The 20,787-nt window shown below is 46.4% G+C and overlaps 5 protein-coding genes across 5 annotated transcripts; 2 read left to right on the top strand and 3 right to left on the bottom strand.

The window, feature by feature from the left end:
• Positions 1 to 7,195: 7,195 nt before the first annotated feature.
• CCC1 (Ccc1p) lies at positions 7,196 to 8,056 on the top strand (the record flags this gene model as incomplete). Its single annotated transcript, XM_018880915.1, has 1 exon — positions 7,196 to 8,056. One exon carries the CDS (start codon positions 7,196 to 7,198, stop codon positions 8,054 to 8,056), a length of 861 nt encoding a protein of 286 aa, XP_018733559.1.
• A 692-nt stretch (positions 8,057 to 8,748) lies between these two features.
• On the bottom strand, positions 8,749 to 13,065 carry AWJ20_3879 (uncharacterized protein; the record flags this gene model as incomplete). Its single annotated transcript, XM_018880916.1, has 1 exon — positions 8,749 to 13,065. The coding sequence occupies one exon, from the start codon at positions 13,063 to 13,065 to the stop codon at positions 8,749 to 8,751; it is 4,317 nt and encodes a 1,438-aa protein (XP_018733560.1).
• Positions 13,066 to 15,329: 2,264 nt separating this feature from the next.
• Positions 15,330 to 17,039, top strand: MUP1 (Mup1p; the record flags this gene model as incomplete). Its single annotated transcript, XM_018880918.1, has 1 exon — positions 15,330 to 17,039. The coding sequence occupies one exon, from the start codon at positions 15,330 to 15,332 to the stop codon at positions 17,037 to 17,039; it is 1,710 nt and encodes a 569-aa protein (XP_018733561.1).
• Positions 17,040 to 17,288: 249 nt separating this feature from the next.
• On the bottom strand, positions 17,289 to 18,983 carry AWJ20_3881 (uncharacterized protein; the record flags this gene model as incomplete). Its single annotated transcript, XM_018880919.1, has 1 exon — positions 17,289 to 18,983. One exon carries the CDS (start codon positions 18,981 to 18,983, stop codon positions 17,289 to 17,291), a length of 1,695 nt encoding a protein of 564 aa, XP_018733562.1.
• A 507-nt stretch (positions 18,984 to 19,490) lies between these two features.
• ACT1 (actin) lies at positions 19,491 to 20,573 on the bottom strand (the record flags this gene model as incomplete). The annotated part of the gene is made up of 1 exon (XM_018880920.1): positions 19,491 to 20,573. One exon carries the CDS (start codon positions 20,571 to 20,573, stop codon positions 19,491 to 19,493), a length of 1,083 nt encoding a protein of 360 aa, XP_018733563.1.
• Between the last annotated feature and the right edge of the window lie 214 nt (positions 20,574 to 20,787).

Genomic DNA, 20,787 nt, shown 5'->3' on the forward strand with positions numbered 1-20,787 from the left:
AAACCCGCTGGTTGTCGGAGAGCACGTCGTTCTCGGACTTGACTTCGACGAATTTACACTGTTTGAGGTCGGGGTGCCAGATACAGAGGTCGGGCCCACCGCTGGAGTAGGTGCGGAAGTTGTGACAGTAAAGTTCACACACTCGGACAATGGTTGTGGATGGCAAACATTGCACGAGTTCGAGAATGTCGTCGAGTTCGTATTCCCAGTGAACTCCTACGCTGACAGTTTGGGTAGCATACTCTTTCTCGTAAAGATCTTGAATTTGAGATATGGCAAATTCAGGATGCTGTGTAGCGAGGGTTGCGAGTCGGTTCTCAAGGGCTGGTTTGCGAGCCGTGAAGAAAGACCCGTCTCCAGATCTGAGATCTAATGGCGCTGTGTGAAATCCATGAACCAGTTTTGTGGTATCGTCAAACAACAGATCCCAGAACAGAAGCCCGAAAAGATTGGCAAGAATGCGACTCTCGCAATGGTATCCTTTCCATCCCTGCTCTGCATAATGGTTGAGAGCCACTTGCTCGACCGATATTCGAGTTTCGCTTCCAAGAGGATCAAACCACTGTGTTTTGGCTCCTCGGAGAAGTGAAGTGGTTGTTGACTCGGACCCAGTGTCGATGACTCGGTTGGTTCGAGACAGACTCGATATTTTGAGGGCTGCTTTGGTGGGTCTATTTACATCTTGTGGGGCAGTGATTTCTACTACCTCGGCAGTTCTGAGTTCTTTTTTGAGCTGAACAATGATCTCTTTTGGAAACTGAAGTTTTTCTGCCTCGTATGTTTTGTACAGTCTTTGGACTTTCCGATACAGATCGATTCGATATATGTCGTCCATAGTAGGGTCTGACATGGCATCCAGGCAGTCGGACAATGCCAGACCCAGCCAGTCATTAGTGTTGTTGTTGTTGTTGTTGTTGTTGTTGTTGTTGTTGTTGTTGTTGTTGTTGTTGTTGTTGTTGTTGTTGTTGTTGTTGTTGTTGTTGTTGTTGTTGTTGTTGTTTGTTGTTGTTGTTGTTGTTGTTGTTGTTGTTGTTGTTGTTGTTGTTGTTGTTGTTGTTGTTGTTGTTGTTGGTTGTTGTTGTTGTTGTTGTTGTTGTTGTTGTTGTTGTTGTTGTTGTTGTTGTTGTTGTTGTTGTTGTTGTTGTTGTTGTTGTTGTTGTTGTTGTTGTTGTTGTTGTTGTTGTTTTTTTTTTTTTTGTTGTTGTTGTTTTGTTGTTGTTGTTGTTGTTGTTGTTGTTGTTGTTGTTGTTGGTGTTGTTACACTGCTCTTTAAACAGCAGCATCTCAAGGTGTATCTTACGAATGAGATAAAACACTCGCTTCTCTGGTCGATAGGTGGTCTGAGAGGTGAAGATACTGATACATCTCCACTCCAGTTCGTGTGTAAAAGTTTCTATAGGCTTCATCAACTCACACAATTTCAACAGAGTATCCATGTAAACCCAGTTTGCAGTGTATCTTCTTAAATAAAGCGGTTTGCCAAGATCAGTGTCTTTCAAAAGTACAGCCACCTCAGCACGGTCTATAGCTTCTAGTAGAAACATATCTCGTTTCTCCTCCGACCATTTCATGATATTTTCTAATTGCTCATCTTCATCCATTGCGGCGAGATACTCGTCTAACGACTGTCTCGAATCAAACAAACTACGAGGAGTGAAATCATAACTGCGAAATTTGATGAGACGCATCTTAGACCGCAGCACCGTATCAAACTCGCCATATCCCGGAATCAAAAATGTTCGCATCATGATCTTGAAAATGACAGCCTTTTCTTCATTGATTTTGTACATGAATCCATGCGATTCTTTTATTTTTGTTTTCAGTTTGTCCACCAAAGGTGATTTATTCGACAATGTACGCTGCTGGCTGATTGACTGGATAATAGCATCTACCACCAACAGTTTATTATTAGCTCGTGACAAGCTTGGAACTGAAGATTTCAGTTTTATACGGAAACTCTTGACCAGCAATTCCAATTCTTTTGACGTTAAAGACATGAGCAGCTCTGACAATGTCAAACTATCGTTATTCTGCAGATATCCACAGTTGGCCAAACCATCCAGCGCCGGCTGAAGGTCTTCTTCTGGCAGATACTTTTCGTACTCATGATACCTCAGACACCGCCATTTGCGAACGAAGAACCGCATAAACAGGTACTTGGCCTCCAGACCCAGACTGAAATATCTGTTGATCTCGTCCAGCTCAGTCTCTGTGTACAAATGGCAGTTGGTGGTCTGGGAATACTCCAAAACATCTTTCATTGCCTCCACATATGGATTGCCCTCTGTCACTTTATACCGAAACGATTGAGACGAGCTTTCGACTCCGTAGCTACCATCCACATCGACAACATCGCCCACATCGCCAGTATCATCAGCCAGACTCTGATGGATCACACCCCCAAAATCGCATCCCCCACCCTCTTCACACCCGTTTACCGACCCTGAACCACACTCTTTTTTTGCACCAATCTCTTCTTCGCACACTTCAGACCCCTCAGACCGAGTCCTGGGCCTGTCATCCACACCAGCCTGTTCTCCAACCCCATCTCCTTCACCAGTCATAATCCGTCTCCACCACTCCACATCAACCTCCACCACCCGACCCCACCAGTACGGCGATACCCCTGGCGAACCGAACCCGCTGCCGTTCGCTGCTGCACGGCACACCCGTTATTATCAGCTCCACAGCGGCGACCACGGCGACGGGCCGTGCTGCCTCCGGCGACTGGGGCTCTGCCCCAGACCCCGTGGCTCCTCTCGCTGCGCTCGAGTCGTTGCTAGGACCCTGTACCCCGGTAGCCCGGTACCCCCACCACCCCCAAACACGGAGAGGGCAACCCCTCGCCCGACTCGAGCGAAGCGAGAGGAGCCGCGGGGTCTGGGGCGCAGCCCCAGCCGCCGGAGGCACACCCCTCCACCAGCAGTATCGGGTTAGGAACCGGTACTTGCTATCGGTATCGGCCTTGCTTGCATGAACAAACCACGAGGTCCGGTACTCGACGTCATCCTTCAACCCCCAACCTGGAGTGGGGTGTGCCTCCGGCGGCTGGGGCTCCGCCCCAGACCCTGGTTGCTCCTCTCGCTTCGCTCGAGTCGTTTGACGGGGTGCTCACCTCGCCGCTCCGCGAAGCGGAGCACAACCAGGGTCTGGGGCGGAGCCCCAGCCGCCGGAGGCACACACCCCCACGGAGGTTAAATTAACCAGTCGGGAGAGAATGTGTAATTACCGGTCGGAAATAGCAGCAAACGTTGTCAGAAGTGAGGTGCATACATACGCACCACGCACCACGCACCCCACTACGCATGGTGCGGCAGATCACAGCATGGTACCGTTGGTGGTCTCTCTGAAAGTAGTATTTCTTGAAACAGTGTTTCTCGTAGACTTTGATTATCACAGGCCAATCGTTTTTCCGGACTTCGTTTCAATTTTATCAGTCAATTATCCGGTCAGGCTTATCCAGACTGCTCGTTATATACTTCTACCAGGCCAGATTCGTCGTTTTCGCCTCGCAGGTTGACTGACTACAAGGAATAGACGGGCCAACTCCGAATCTTCCGAAACTTGAACGTTCAATAACTCAAGAGTCTGTTGTCTCATTCCTGATTTTTATCGCCATGGTCTTACCGTTTGGAATCCCTTATCCCCCTGAGCCCGAGTCTGGGTTCTGGGGTGCTCAGTAAGTATCCTCCAGCCACCTTTGGATCCGGCAGGTACCTCTGGCATGAACGCATGAACCCATCTGCTATCAGACAGGATCTAGTTCTGGCTGCTGTCAGTGGCTGTTTATGATTTGAGACCTGCTTCAGTTGTTCAATATCGCATTCTGGTTTAATTCATGGTGGATTTGGAATTGGGATTCTGTGTGGTCAATCGGATGGGTCGGTCAGTAGACTCAATACAGCATGGCATGAGTACCATTGTCTGTGTACCTCTCTGTACCATTGTCTCTGTACCTCAGTACCGCTGTCTGTGTACCACAGTCTCTGTCTCCCAGTTTTGCACTTCCATCATCCCCACGTAACGAGCGAAGCGAGCCACGGGGTCTGGGGCAGAGCCCCAGCCGCCGGAGGCAGACCCCCACCCCACCGTATCTAACAGATCTAGGACATCTACCATTGACTGGTGCGAGGAGAATTATGTGGTGTCTCCGTATGTGGCCGAGGCCATGAATACAGTGACCAATTCAGGGTTTGTGTGGTTGGCTCTGTATGCTATGTACAATGTGATTGTGCACAAGCATGAGCTGCGGTTTTTGATTGTTTGCTTGGGGTTTACTACAGTGGGTATTGGTAGTTGGATGTTTCATATGACGCTGTTGTACGAGTACCAGTTGTTGGACGAACTGCCCATGATCTATGCTACTTGTGTGCCGTACTGGATTGTGTTTTCGTTTGGTAAATCCCGGATTGACTCGATAAAGGTTGCAGCGCAAATCACATCTGCTGCAGCTATCCTCACTGCAGTGTATCTCCACTACCGCAATCCCACGATCCATCAAGCAGGTTATGGAATTCTCAATCTAATAATTATAGCCAAGAGTGTTCAACTGACATCTCAACATGTCCATGATCCTCAGGCCCAGAAAGATCTCTGGCATACTTTGCTTATTGGATCCGGCAGCTTTCTCACCGGATACGCTCTATGGAACCTCGACATCCATCTCTGCGAGACCTGGCGTTTTGCTAGACGTTATGTTGGCATGCCGTACGGATTTATTCTGGAAGGTCATGCCTGGTGGCATTGTAAGTGATCTAATGCATCTATACTATGTGGAAGTACATAGTTGTTGGAGCTGGAGCTCAGTCGAACTAACACATTTGTAGTATTAACAGGCCTTGGGTAAGTTTAAGTGACTCTTCGACACTGCCATTTTGTTGGAGCTGGGTACAGGTTGTGATTGGGTGTGGTTGGGTGTGATTGTGTGTGATTTGCGATTGTGTGTGATTGTGTGTGATTGTCGTGATTGGGTGTGATAGACATTCGATGATTAATATTGTCAGTTGTGGTGACACTGGTAGCATGTCTCACAACCAAATGTCTCTTGTTTACCAAACAGACAATAAAACGGTGGGGGTGACAAATCTAACTAACTAACTTCTAGTGTTTACTACTACGTTGTGTACTTGGAGTACCTGCAAGCGTTCCTCAACAAGAAAGATGACCAGTATAGATACGTTTGGGGATGGAAGTTCCTTCCCCGTGTCGAACTTATCCCTGAAAAGCAGAGGGCCAAGAAATCCAAGTGAGCGGGCCACTCGGGCAGTACCACACGGGCCTAGCATTTTTTTCTCTAGACTATTATTCTTCTTCACATGTGGCTGTAACAATGCTATATATTTATACCGCAAATATCGCGAAATGCAGACACACAAGCATCCCATACACCATCCCAAAAAAATCCCTAAAAACAAGCCTGAAAACAAGACAGCTGTTAAGATAACACCAGACCTGAAGCTTGACGGTAGCAAAACGTCGAATCTCGGAGCTCTGACGCAATAACAGTGGATGCATGCTCCATGCGAGATAAGGGAAGATGCATGGCTTTGACAACCGATCGTCTGTGATCTAAACTGAAACAGGCAAGTGGGTAGGCGAAACGCAAGCGAGATTACCTCTCCAAACCGGCCGCCGGTTTTTTTGCAGCTGAAACACGGGCCTCATTTGGCCCCTCTCGACGCGGTCCTCCTCCCCTGAGACACATCAAAGTGGGTCGGGGGGGGGGGGGGGGGGGGGGGGGGTAGGCCGGTGGGGGCAGCAGAGTGAGACTCTGGCAATGTTTCAAAACGAAATTACCAGTTCCCACTGGTGGGACAGGGACCTGCCTCCGGCGGCTGGGGCTCCGCCCCAGACCCTGGTTGCTCCTCTCGCTTCGCTCGAGTCGGGCGTCGACGGTCCCAGCAGTCTCCTGCGAAGCAGGAGCCACGGGGTCTGGGGCGGAGCCCCAGCCGCCGGAGGCACGCCAGGGGGCCCCTAGCGTTTCGCGTGGCACGAGCCCGGCCGGCTGCAGTAGCCTGAACCAGGGGGTTAGCAGGCCCCAGGGGAGTGTGAGACGCGGGCCCAGGGGCAGGGATCGGGCCAGGAGGTGCGGGTGCGTTGGGGTGCGGGCCTGGGATGGCGCGGGCGTGGGCTCAGCCGCTTGGCGGGCGAGCAGCCCAGAGTTTCGCCTCACCCGGACAACTCAGACAGACGCCCAGCAAACACACGCGATCGATTGCCGTCACCGTCGTTGTTTGCGCCGCAAAAATTTGTCACCTGGGCCGGTGAAAATATTTTTGGTGATAATAGCAGGGGAAAATAGAAAGAAAGTGACCCGGGTCATGGCTGCTGACTGACAAAAAAATCAAGCCTAAATTTCTGCTCCCCTTGGCTAGCTTGGCTCGGCCCCCCCGGCGGCCGCCAATTACGAAGCAGGCAAGCCTCGAACGTTCTGCTGGCTGCGAGCGATGAGATTAGCATAATAAAATTGTTTCTAGAGGCAAATGCAGCAAAAAGCAAACGGCATGCTGCATCGAGCGATTCGTCGCATTCGCCAATAGAAACACGTCTAATTCAGATGAGCCAATCATACACGACCTAATTCAAAGGGATCGGCAATGGCATTTGTACATAATCAGCACCTGCTTATCAAAAAAATGCACCCCTACCCTCGACAAGCAACTGAAGCTGGGGGTAGACCGGTCGATCAGTCTAGACCTCCCAAACAAATAAATATTGATTATGAACAGCCTTTTTTCTTATATATGCTAGATTGTGGACTGAAATTACACTTTTTCCTACTTACCACTGATATCTTGCAACTTGTCACTAATTATTATTTGGCCGTTGACAGCTTTTGCATACTTACCATTGAACTTTAACAGTAAAGTTATTGATTCAAAAAGGAATTACATTATTTCATATACAACTGAGACGTTTCTTACATTTGACTAAGAGGATAATTTGGCGTCGGGCAAATATTTTGTTTTCAGGAAATTACTTTTAGAATTAATTTTGTCTTGACCTGACTGTTCCAAAAATTATTAAAAGGACGGCAAAGCCTAACCGGTCGATCTGTTTTACTGTCTACAAGAGATTAAGTAATTATTTTCAGGGATAATTGAGTCGCGAACGGATTTTATTCGTGTTTTCATTTCCATTTTATTTTTCAACATCAACCACACTCACTTTCACATTCATTCACATTCCATATACAATGCTCGTGTTACTGAAAAACGCCATTTTTGGCAGTAACCAGGATGATAGAAGGTCGCTTCTGCCTACCGCCAGATCCTATGATAGCGTAAACACTATTGGATGCGATAATTGCCAAGACGATGATACCTGTTCCAGATCCTCATCTGCTACTGCCAGCAGTTTTATGGAGAGCGGTATTGCCAACCCTAGAGTCATGTCGGATATTATCATTGGTCTTTCCGACGGATTGACTGTGCCATTTGCCCTGACTGCAGGTTTGTCATCACTGGGTGACTCGAAGCTCGTCATTACCGGTGGTCTTGCCGAGCTGGTATCAGGAGCCATCTCCATGGGTCTTGGAGGTTATCTTGCTGCCAGAAGTGAGAGCGAATATTACGAGCACCAAGTCGCCAAGGAAAAAGCTACCTATGCTGAGTCGCCCTGTTTGGCCACCCAATCTATCCAAGAGGTGCTTGCCGAGTACAAGCTGTCTCCCGAAACCATCAAGTCATTTGTTGCCGATTTAGAAAAGTCTCAAGAGGACACTGTAAACTTCATCATCCGTTTCGCCAGAGGATTAGAGGAGCCTGCCAGCGGCAGAGAGTTCACCTCGGCGATGACCATTGGACTCGCCTATTTCATGGGCGGTTTCGTTCCCCTGATTCCTTACTTTTTCGCCAACGACGTTGTCACCGGTCTCTACATTTCCGCCATTGTCATGGCCATCACCCTGTTCCTGTTCGGATCCATCAAGACCGTCATCTCACTCGGCAAAGAATGCGGCCGCTCACAAATCCTCTCCAACGGTGTCAAAATGACGCTCACCGGAGGTGTTGCCGCTGCTGCTGCCTGGGGACTTGTCCGGGCCATCGACAACTAACACCCAATCACCACTCCAGTGTCCTTATTTATTATTATTTGCTCAAGAAGTTGCTTTGTTCTGTTGCCTAATACCGTGTTTATTTGTTACTTGTAATGTACTCTTGTAATGAACCTGACCCGTCACCTGCCAGTGTGTCTCCGTCGGCTGGGGCGCTGCCCCTGACCCCCGTGGATCCTGCTTGGACTCTACTGCCAGTCTGCCTCCGGCGGCTGGGGCGTTGCCCCAGACCCCATAGCTCCTGCTTCGCAGGAGTTGGTTGGGACCCTCGACGGAACGACTCGAGCGCAGCGAGAGGAGCAACCAGGGTCTGGGGCGGAGCCCCAGCCGCCGGAGGCATGGCCCGCCCGTGAAAATGTAGTGAGATTAAATTAATTAGCAAACCCTTGGGAGACCTGTTTGAACGCTTCCATAAAGTATTGAATGTACGACTCGGTGTAGAACGAGTGGCGGGCTCCGTGGGATGTCGCGAGATTGTGTGCCAGTTCGTGGGCCGCGATCGGGTACCAGTAGTTGAGAGATTCGACAGGGTCCCAGGGTCCGCCGATGGCTCTTTTCTTTCCTTTGAAAGAGGACCAAAAGTAATGCAGGTTGAAGAATAGGCTGCCGCCGTAGTTGAATGCTACCGAGCTGGAGTTGGGGTCAAGGTAAATGTGAAATGTTTGTGGGTCACACTCGTAGATCTGACGTTGTTAGTATGGGGTAGTACGGGGTTTAGAGAGGGAGGGATGTGTGGTACTTACTTTAGAACATGCGAGGAGAATGTGCTGAAATCTGGCTGCTTCTTCGAGTTGAACGGGCGTGAAGTTGGGTTCAGAAGATTTGACAAAACATTTCAGACCACCTTTGAGCTGGGTGACGAGTCGCAGGTCCTGTGCTACTCCGTCATCACACGACATCATTTCCTTTGGTGGTTCAACATCCACGTGCATGTCTGCTTTTATTTTGCCTTGGGTGAATGGTTTCGTGGACGATAATCCTTTTCGCAGCACGTCCATTGGCTCTTTTGAGTAATCTGGTTTGAGCTGTTCGGTCTTTTTTGTGAGATTGAACAGCCCTCCTAGGAGCTTGCTGCCAGTTCGTCCTTCTCCTGATGACTTTGGTTGTGGTATTGGAAGGGATGAGGATTGGGAAAGTGGCTGGAATTGTGGTTCAGGGGATGGTTGGGGGATGAGAGGGTCTCTTTCTCCAGAGGGAAATGATCCAGGTACGTTATCGACCGTCGTAGGTTCTGGCTGAGATGGCAGTGACTTTGATATTAAATCAGGCATAGGCTGGGGACTTGGTGGGACAGGTTGAGTTGGTGGTACGAGTGCTTGAGATTTTGGATGTTCGGAGTTTGAATCAGAAGCCCGCTGTGCTTCTTCCGATTTTAGCCTGTTTTGTTCTTGCAGTTTCTGTCTCGCCTCTTCTTTAGCCTTTTGACGCTGTTCTCGCAGTCGAATATCCTCCTCCATCTTCTGTTTCATGAGCCTATCCACATTAAACCCTTTACGCTGAAGAGATCTCAAGTCCGACTTGAGTTGCAGTTCTAAGACAATGATCGAGTCTGGGCTTGGTTTCTCGAGAATCTCTCTTATCAAGGCTTGACTCACATCATACCAATCGAAATCCTCCAGATCCACATATAGCACTTTTTGCTGCATGAAGGCCTTGATGCTTTCACTGACGACATCGGATCGGATACTGCTAGCATTGAGTCTTCGCCTTAGCTGAATCTTGCTAACCGGGATGATTGTCAGTGACTTCATGGCATTCGGTCGGATCTTGACTCGTTCTCGTGTTCCTTCAATAAATAATTTTACCCTTTCGACAATGCGTGATTTGATATTTCCTATTCTCTGGGCGATTACTGGATCTTCGGAATTTAGTTTGTTACCCAGTAAGACACTTGTCTCCACTACACTTGACAACTGATGAGATCCAAGAACGGCATAGAACTTTTCTAGTTTAGTGTCTTGGGGTGCTACTTTCAAATATGATTTAAAAAGATTGAAAGAAATCACATCGTTGACAATAACTATTTCCGACGCAGATGCTAACGAGTACGACGCCTTTTGGCGATAGCTATAACCATCATCATCACCGTCTTCACACGATTCTCCTTTATAGGACAAGGCCAGTAAAAACCGCGAAGTTCTCATTTTGGAAACAAGACTGTAGTTTTTAGACAGTTCTGGCCATGCTTCTGCCAACCGGTACAGGAACGATTCGTACTTGTCACTGCTTGAAGCCAGTCCATACATTGACATTGGATCATCCACAGCTGCCTCGGCCATTTCCAGGGTACTAGGATTGTATCTTACACCGACTTTCAAAAGAAAAGGTGTGGCTGATGCGGGCATTCCAACAAAATCAAAAAACTCTTTGAAAAATAAGTCTTCATGAGCATCTTTCTCTAGCGGTTCCAGGAACGTCTTTAACGGGTATTGATATTTGATTTTCTGACCAACTGCGATTGGGATAAAGGCAACACTCTGTAACTGTTTAATATGGTCCGGAGAAATAAACGACACAAGTGTGGAAAGATATGTAAACATCGATTCTGCTGCTGCAATTGACGGTGGTACCTTAGATCGAAGGGCATTCACTAGTTCACTCATACTTGGATTCTTGCGAATTCCAAACTTCCAACCTTCAGTGACCAATAACTGATCTCTTACCACCGGCAAACCAAACTCGCCAACTTGAGAATCAATAAAACAATCTTTGGGTGCTCTGTAAACCACCTGGCCATTTAAATTACATGGAATGATTTTTTCACCAATTAGAGCTGCTCGCTGGGCAGAGTACTTGTTTTTCGCAGAGTTTGTAACAAAGTAATCAATAGCTATCTTGAGTTTGGACTCAGAAGATACTGCAGATTTGAACAGTGCTGCCTCATCTGGGTACCGTAACAAGCCAATATCAAATAATAGAGTAGCTTCGGGGCCAGAGTTCGACCAGAAATTCCACTTCAAGGTTCTAAACCCTAGCTTTTTCAGTGTCGGGTCTGGTGCGTACAACTCACCAGCTTTATACAGAACCTTGGAATTATCATCATCAGCCTCGAAAAATGCCTTTTCCTTAAGTAATTGCCAATCAGAGTGTTTAAGCGACTTTCTATTATCGGTCAAATATTTCACCATGTCTGATGTAGACCACTTGACAGCTGAATTCTCTGGATCATGCAGCAATTTCAGCACAAATGCCATATCGACAGACTCTCGTAAACCCAAGGTAAACAAGAACTTGTAATCCGCCGTCAAATGAGGCGACTTCACTGGCAAATTAGGGAATAGTGGGATATCCATCAGGTACGATTCAGAAGGCAGTTTCATTCCCAATTGAGTGGGAATACACGTCTCATTATGAAGCAAACTGATTACTCTCCTCTTAGTTGGGGTCGTAAAGGAATTCCAGTTGGTGCTGATCTTCTGTAGCACGAGAATTGCAAAATCTGGACTAATGCTTATGTTTTGCTCCAAAGGAAGCGATGATTTTTGTTCAACGATATATTCCAGCCAATCAACAAGTTCCAGTTCCTCCCAGCCAAGCTCGTGTAAAGTAGTCCACGGGATATCCTTGATAAATTTAAACGGAGCACACGTTGGAGGCAGTGGCATCTTTTCTTCGACGACAAACTTATTTTGATAGGAATTCACGCCACGTAAGAAAAGCGTTTCACCGGCTCCTTCGCCCGGAAGCACCACAACCGCGATATCCAGCACAGACTTGAGTCTCTCAAACGTTATATTTTTATGTTTGAGCTCGCCAAGAAGCCAGAGAATCAACTCTTTAAAATTCTGAATCGATAGAGTATGTCCTTGAATGTCCTCAGAAACGTCCTGCACTGACAGCTTGTTCAGATATCCAAGATAGGTAGCTCTTTCAATAAATTTAGGGCATTCTGATACCACTTTATACGGTAGTACTGGTACTTGCTGAATAAAGCTAGTATTAACATCGGCAACCCTGATTTCATTAGACAGCTTGATACCTTTTTCCGAGGGCAGCGAGAGCTTTGCAGATGACCTCCAAAAACCAGCAGCAATCAGATCACCAACATTAGGATCAGGTGTTGACCGCTCAAATTCAAACCTATTAATGATATAGCAAGCGCTTTCAAGCATGTCTGTGACCTGTGATGTTGAATATGTCATGGCAATCCTGCTCATCTCATTCTCATATATCGCTCGTGCTAAAACACCACTGATATATAGCATTTGCTGGTTCCAGTCTTTAACATGCTGATTTGACATGTCCACAGCTGTTCTCTCCATAGTGGGAATTAACTGATTCATGCAAATGTGCGATCTCATCGATGTGCTTTGCTTAGTAGGAAACCCGATATAGATCTTAGCATCGTTAAACTCCTTTGGAAAGATATAATCAGACAATGGCGGTTTCAGTTCCGACAGCTCCTTCTCTTCCTTGTTATATGCCAACATCGATATATATGCCTTTTTGGCAGGTGCTTTCATCACAGTCGCTTTCATCTTCGCAGCGAACGAGGCTGGGACACTGACATCAATCGTACCAGACACCTTTCGCAAGAAACAAACTACCTCGGTGATATCTGATGGATTAGATGACGACGTGACTAACGACGAAAACAGCTTTTTCCCGAAACTGAACAAATTTCCTGACTTGCCAAACAGCGAATCATTCGACATTTGTGTCACATTCATATACTTGATCTTGACTTGAAACGACTCAACATCCAGCGACTGCAGCTTTAAAAACCCATTAGGAGATTTGGTATTTAAATGCTTCGGTATAGCCATCTCCGTTCCAGGCCCCACAACTTTACGGAGACTCAGTAACTGGATACCATCGATTTCTAAATCCACCTCTAACAGTGGAATCAAAGTGAAACTCTGGGTCAAAAATGCAGTGAATGACGGCAGATCTGGTACTATTCCAGCTGCTCTATACGGTAAATCTACCACCGTCCAACTCGACACATTCTCTTCTGATACCTTGTCTTTTCTATAATGTAACTGATCTCCCTCATAAAAGAAGGACATAACTGTATCTCCTGAATGCACCAGTGGTTCATCAGTCAACTCGAACACAGAATAAAAACCCACTCCAAATGCACCAATCTTAGACTCGTTCGGATTTCCTTTCGCTATTTCCTTTAATCTATTCCAGTCATCGTTCTCAAACAGCTGACCATTGTTCTTAACAGTTAATCGTACTATAGGCTTGTTATGAGCAAGCGACAAATTCTCGTGGCTCAGAGCCGGCACGTGCGAACTATCGGTCGTAAACGAGATCTTCACGCTCGTAGCCCTCGCATCAGCACTGTTCTGAAGTAACTCTCTATATAAAGCATAATCAACGGGATACTTTGTCAGTGTTCGTGTGATCAGCCTGTTCCTCGGTTAGTTTCATGCTACCATGCCATTTTGCCTCCGGCGGCTGGGGCTCTGCCCCAGACCCCGTTGCTCCTCTCGCTTCGCTCGAGTCGTTGCTAAGGCGGGCCATCGAAATCTAAGAAATCTCGTTACACAACGGATTTAAAACTGAGTCTGACGGACGAAGATTCTGATCTGGGGAGCCGATCGCCACATGATTTCATTGGATAGCTCGTCAAATCTACCTAAAGTACTTACGCTCTATGGTTTACTGCAACTGTCTCATTTCCAGAGTCCCGCTTACTCGCTTCCTTCCGGAATTTGGTATAATCCATGGTCTCAAAACACTGTCGTGGCAAAACTCCCCGAATGTGTTTGTTTATAATCAAATCAGGGGGAAATGTAATCTGCAACTTCGACATTCAGCCGCACAACTGTAATTACGAATTCCACCAAGAAGTTGAGTCAGAGTCATACTTCTAGTATATGTTTAATCAATCATATAATCGGTATTATATCCAGAATTCCTCATCTGTTAGCCAGTAAAATAAATTCCTCAAATAAAAGGAACCAAAAAGCTTTTTCCACGTCGGGTTTGAAAATAAAGTATATGCAAGGATCATCACAGGACCCTGCATCTGACAGCTCTTTTTCGCTCCCCAACCATGCACCCCACCTGAAAATATCCACAGATCGTCACTGATCCGGATAAATCAAATTGGTGGGTGAGCTGCATCTGTCTCCTGCAGATTCCTGTCACAAAATGACAGGTTGGCTGTGGATTCTGTTTATAATGTGCTTTTGTTACTTGGCGTTGTGGTTTCACTACTAATTTTTTTTTCTTGATCAATTACTTTTCGTCGATGGATACTGTAAACGCTGCCAAAACAAGAATCTATGAAACTATTAAAAGGGATCCAATAACCTTTTTTAAAAGGTTTAATCGGTATATCCATTTCACCCGGTTTGATTCTGTGTATGGAGCTTTCCTAATTCTCCAGTTTGGTGAATACAGTCTTGCCAGCTTTGAGAAAGCACAGCAGAACGCTAGAAGATCTAAACTGCCTCAATTGACTCGCCGGACAGCGGAAGAATGGTTGAATTGTAGTCATCTTCACGAATTTGATAGATGGGAACATCTGTCTGACTGCTTGAGTGATAATATTATCCTCGACTTTGAGCTTCTTGCAAAGTTCATGGATTAGGTACCACTTACAACAGGTGTTCCAAATCATATGATAACTACCATTATCATCAAAATATTTATTGATATGTCTAGTTTTGTTACTGTATTTGCTAATTTATTATTCTGCTGAGATTCCGTGCTGGCTATTTTACTGATCCACTGACACATTTCAGATCTGCGTGATCTGTTCCGGCAAAAAGGTCTTGTGAGTTTATTCTGTGATCCCCCTTCATCACAAAAACCAAATTTCGACTCTTCAACTACTAATATAGTAATTTGATATGTGAGCTGTTACCCATATTTTCCTTTAAAGATAGTTTTGGACCGAGAATTCTACTAACAAAAACCAAAAACCGTGCCTCATTCCCTCATCTGCATCATATGCCTCATTAATGATCGCTGATCTGTCCCTGCATATATGCAATATGAGTTTATTTTCACTCGCTCTCTATTTGGGAATCGATTCTGTTAGTCATTCAAAAACAAGGCACACTCTCTGAAGAAAGTCAACTGATAGCTGAAAAACCTTTTACGATTAAAAAATCCTCGAGCTTATAACTGGATGGACCTCAAACCAAATGATATAGCCGCGCCGCGCGTTACTTCACCAAGTTCGTTCGTTATGCGTTTGCTACCATCATTTTGATACTCCACCAGACGAGACCGAGCTTGATCTTAGCAATTACTCTGAGTTGATCTAGACATTTACTGGTGAAATAGTCGCGTTGCGATAAGAATCCAACTCATGTCTGCAAAATATACTCGTATAGACTCTGGTGCTGGAGGTTCGCTGGGACGGCCGGAACTTGGCCATGGCGATTCACAGATCTCTTTGGAGTTGGAATCTCTGGCCTCGTCAGATGAAGGGTCTATACGATCAGTATCTAGCAGAGGACTGTCTCCATTGGACTCGCCAATCCGATCCCCAGAAATTCGCGATGATGATAATGATCCAATGAGTTATGGTATGCAATTTCATGGCAGGTCAATGAGTGTCTCAACCATGGGAGAGCATATGATTAATTTACCATCTACGAATGATCCATTTCTCGGTGAGACAGCTGTACCTCTAGAAAAACAGAAACGATTAACTCTGTTTCATGGATTGAGTTTAGTTATTGGACTTCAGATCGGTTCAGGCATTTTTGCATCACCAAATCAAATCAATTCCAATGCTGGATCAGTGGGAATGTCACTTATTATATGGGTTGCAGGTGGTTTACTGGCGTGGACTGGCGCGTCATCATATGCAGAGCTTGGCAGTGCCATTCCATTAAATGGATCATCTCAGGCGTATTTGAATCAGATTTATGGCTCTTTACCATCATTTCTGTTTTCATGGACAGCTCTGACAATCCTGAAACCAGGAAGTACTGCTATTATAGCAATCATTTTTTCCGAATACTTTTGTAGAGCTCTAGGGTCGAGTCCGGTATTCACTAATTACTGGTTTCAGAAATTCATTGCTATTATTGGCTTGGCTATTGTTGTGGCAATTAATTGTTTTAGTACAAGATTGGGTGCACGAGCAGGTAATTTCTTTCTCGTCATTAAAATTGGTGTACTACTTGCAATTACAATCATTGGTATTGTAGCCAGTTTCCACTTTCATGATACAAATGCACTGACTGGTGCTGATAGTAGGGGTCTGTTTGCTGATTCATCTAAATCCATTGGCAACTATGCCATTGCTTTATATGCTGGATTATGGGCATATGATGGATGGGATAATGTCAATTATGTATCTGCAGAAATGAAAAACCCCCGTCGTGATCTACCCAGAGTGATTCATATTGCCATGCCAGTTGTTATTGTTGCATATTTCCTGGCCAATATTGCATACTATGCCGTAATGTCGGAAGAAGAAATTGAAAAGACAACGTCTGTTGCCATCACCTTTGCTACCAAGACAATGGGACCCGTAGCAGGGATTATTTTTGCCATACTCATATCTCTGTCTTGTATTGGTGCACTTAACGCAACGATATTCTCTTCTGCTCGACTTGTATACTCTTCAGCAGAAGAAGGGTTTCTCCCGAGTATGTTTTGTAAACTACACCCTGTGCGGTCAACTCCAGTCAATGCTCTCCTGCTTCAGTCTGCTATTGCCTGTATCTTTATATTAGTTGGTGAGTTTCACTCTCTGCTTACTTTCTACGGATTTGCTGGCTATTCATTCTATTTTCTGACAGTTTCTGGAGTAATTGTGTTGCGAATCAGAGAGCCTGATCTTGACAGACCCTACAAAACATACATTTCAACCCCCATCCTCTTCTGTTGCGTAGCGCTCTTTTTAGTTTCTCGAACTCTCTTTGAGAAACCTATAGAATCGCTGTTTGTTGCTTTATTTATTGCCAGCGGGCTACCTATATATATCTGGCGGTTTGGTCTGCTGTCACAAGCATCGGTGCCGTCTTTTGATGATATATTACGCAAACTTAAAATTCGACGATGACTCTAGCTATTTAACAAAGCTGCATTTAGATGGTCCAAGAGTCACGTCGCCGTAAATGTTAATATACGATTTGATTATTGTAGTATTTGATAGAGCTACGCAGTTAAGCGTTCAACTGCTCACATGTATAGAGACCAAAAGGTTTATACTGTGTTCTGTTTTTAATTAAAATTAAATTATTAGATGTATGCAAAGGTGTAAATAGAAATATAATATGGGAATTGGGAATGGTGGTCATTAATCGTGTCGTTATGGGTCGTCCGATTCTCCAGCGTCTACAGCTACGACTTTTTTTCCTATGTCAGATGGTTTGACTGTGAAATCGAGCGAGCTCATTGCATCGTTCAGTAAGCTATCACTTATGATTAGACACTGACGTAGCATGGTATCGAACTTTTCAGCCGATTTTAAAAATGAAATATGTGCCGAAGTGCGCTCTTGTACCTCGTCTAAAAGTGTTGTGTCGATGAAACTACTATCAAGCTCAGAGTACTCATCATCAGAAAAGTCCGAAGACAGACTGGACTCATCTAAATCGCTGTTCTCATAGTCTCCAGAATATCTCGACTCGTTATCACTGTCATTATCCGAATCTCCATCAGATCCGTGTTCTGTGTTCCGGGTCGTCCTCCTGCCCATACTACTCCTATCGGAAGTTCGACGGGTGCTGAGACGCTCGATATCCTTCTTCTGACGATGTATCTTCTTTTCCAAATAACGATTTATTGATAACAACGAAGTGTTTGTTATCTCCAAATCCTTTATTTTCCTTTCTGCTCGTGCTTTAGAGACTGCCGAGAGAGAGGTTACATCAGACGGTTGAAGAACCGGGACCAAGGTCATCGATTCACTGACTGACGATTGTTCAGACTCTTGTTGGATCGCTTTGGAAATAATATTTGCACTCTTATCTGGTAATTTTACCAGAATTTCAGAGTGGTCTTTGGGAGAAGACTCAGGCAAAGTAGAGCCCTGATGCAATGAAGGAGAAGGTAGTAGTCCAGCTGGAGCAGATGCAAAGGACGATGATGGTGATGGCGATGACAACGATGGAAATGATGATGAAGATGATGCTAAGGTAGAAGATTCCGTTAAATTGGGCGTAAAACTATCAGATGCTTGATCATTAGCACCAGATGACACTGCAACATGAGATGGAAGATTCTCAGCGGCTGCTGAAACATTCGCAGTTGGTGAGTATTTCAGCACCTTGCTATCTTTTGTACCTATCAACGGTTTATAAGTAGGAGAAATGACAGGTGTATTCGTCCCACTCACTGAAGGACTCATGAGTCGTTTGTTGTAGGCATTCACGCCAGCAGACCCAGAGTCGTTGCTCGACCTACGGCCATCTAAACTAGGGTTAACATTTTGAGACTGAACCTGGTTGTGATTCAGTGAACTCACAGATGACTTCGATGATACACTCGCATTATAATGAAGCTCTGGCTTGAGATCTAGCACCGATACACGCTGTCGCAGCTGTGGCCGTGGCTGCCTGTCAGAAACAACCGACGAGGCTCTAGATCCTGGAGTATTCGAGGAAAATACGTTCCCATTGCCTCCGACACTCTCAGCCCCAATACCAATTCCACTGTTCGACGTAGATACCGTAGCCACAACTGGAACACTCGCAGCTTTTAATTTGACAGACCCTGATCCCGGCCGCACTTTAGTATCAGAATTAGCTCGAACAAACATGCCTTTAGATCCTATCTCTCCCGTACTTTTCACAGCTGCTGGCAAAGGCGACTGCAGGCTACCTCCCATACCATTTCCATCCGGATTTATCCCGATTCCACTGCCCAAACCAGACCCAGTGCCCAAATCAGCACCTCGATCCTGGCGGACATAAACTTTCCTTGCCGAGCCACCGCCGGTTGGCTGCGGACTCATTCCATGGCCCGTACCAGCTCCGACTGTCGTCGAATTCACTCGATACATCAACAAATCACCTCAATAATTCCACAATCTGTCAGCTTTTTTCCCGTTAAAAGTCCGACCCAGACTCGATTGTTTACATTTAATTTACCTGCTTCACGAGATCGGCACAAATGTACACATGCGGCTCACCCCCTGAAAGCCAGTTCAGGGGGTCAGTGCCTCCGGCGGCTGGGGCTCTGCCCCAGACCCCGTGGCTCCTCTCGCTTCGCTCGAGTCGTTTCCGTGGCGGGCCCCTTGCAAACCCTCAATCCCCAGGGTCGAAACCCGACCACACCCCCACGCACCGACTCGAGCGAAGCGAGAGGAGCCACGGGGTCTGGGGCAGAGCCCCAGCCGCCGGAGGCAGTCCGACCCCCCAAAGAAGTGTACGAATGTATTTATTGAGTTTATAAAAGCAACCTGTCTGACGAGAGGCAAATACACTGGACATAACACGCAAGTAGCCATCGACAAAAATACATCAAACACGTAGACAGAAAAGCAGAGACGCGAGCACGAGCAGGGCGTTTAGAAACACTTTCTGTGGACGATGGAAGGACCAGACTCGTCGTACTCTTGCTTGGAGATCCACATTTGTTGGAAAGTACCCAAGGAAGCGAGGATAGAACCACCGATCCAGACAGAGTACTTTCTCTCGGGAGGAGCAATGATCTTGATCTTCATGGAAGAAGGAGCAAGAGCAGTGATCTCCTTTTGCATACGCTCGGCAATACCGGGGTACATGGTGGTACCACCGGACATGACGATGTTTCCGTACAAGTCCTTACGAACGTCGACGTCACACTTCATGATCGAGTTGAAAGTGGTCTCGTGGATACCAGGAGACTCAAGACCAAGAACAGATGGGTGGAAGAGAGCCTCAGGGGCACGGAATCTCTCGTTACCAATGGTAATAACTTGTCCATCAGGCAACTCATAAGACTTCTCAAGAGAAGAAGATTGAGAAGCAGTTTGTAATTCTTGCTCAAAGTCAAGAGCAACATAACAGAGCTTCTCCTTGATCTCACGGACGATTTCACGCTCGGCAGTAGTGGTGAATGAGTAACCACGCTCAGTCAACAACTTCATGAGGTTATCAGTCAAGTCACGACCAGCCAAGTTGATTCTCATAATGGCGTGAGGAAGAGAGAAACCGGCGTAGATGGGGACAACGTGGGTAACACCATCACCAGAGTCCAAAACGATACCAGTGGTACGACCAGAGGCGTACAAAGACAAAACAGCTTGGATAGAAACGTAGAAAGCAGGAGCGTTGAAAGTTTCAAACACAATTTGAGTCATCTTTTCTCTGTTGGATTTGGGGTTGACGGGGGCCTCAGTCAACAAAACTGGGTGCTCCTCAGGAGCAACACGCAGCTCGTTGTAGAAGGTGTGGTGCCAGATCTTCTCCATATCGTCCCAGTTGGTGACGATACCGTGCTCAATGGGGTATCTCAAGGTCAAGATACCTCTCTTGGATTGAGCCTCGTCTCCGACATATGAGTCCTTTTGGTTCATGCCGACCATCATACCGGGGTGACGAGCACGTCCGACAATCGAGGGGAAAACGGCACGGGGGGCGTCGTCTCCGGCGAAACCGGCCTTGCACATACCGGAACCGTTATCAATAACGAGCTAGACTCGAGTTAGTTCGGGGTTCAGGGGGTGTGGGGGTCCTGCCTCCGGCGGCTGGGGCTCCGCCCCAGACCCTGGTTGTGCTCGCTTCGCGAGCGACTGGGGATCTCGTACAATGTTCAGTACAGTACTTGTGAGTGTGAGTGTACTGGTCCGGTTTCTGGCGAGTTGGTGCTATCGACTGATGGCT

Source organism: Sugiyamaella lignohabitans, chromosome C, assembly GCF_001640025.1.
Source record: "Sugiyamaella lignohabitans strain CBS 10342 chromosome C, complete sequence".
In the NCBI taxonomy this organism is placed as follows: domain Eukaryota; kingdom Fungi; phylum Ascomycota; class Dipodascomycetes; order Dipodascales; family Trichomonascaceae; genus Sugiyamaella; species Sugiyamaella lignohabitans.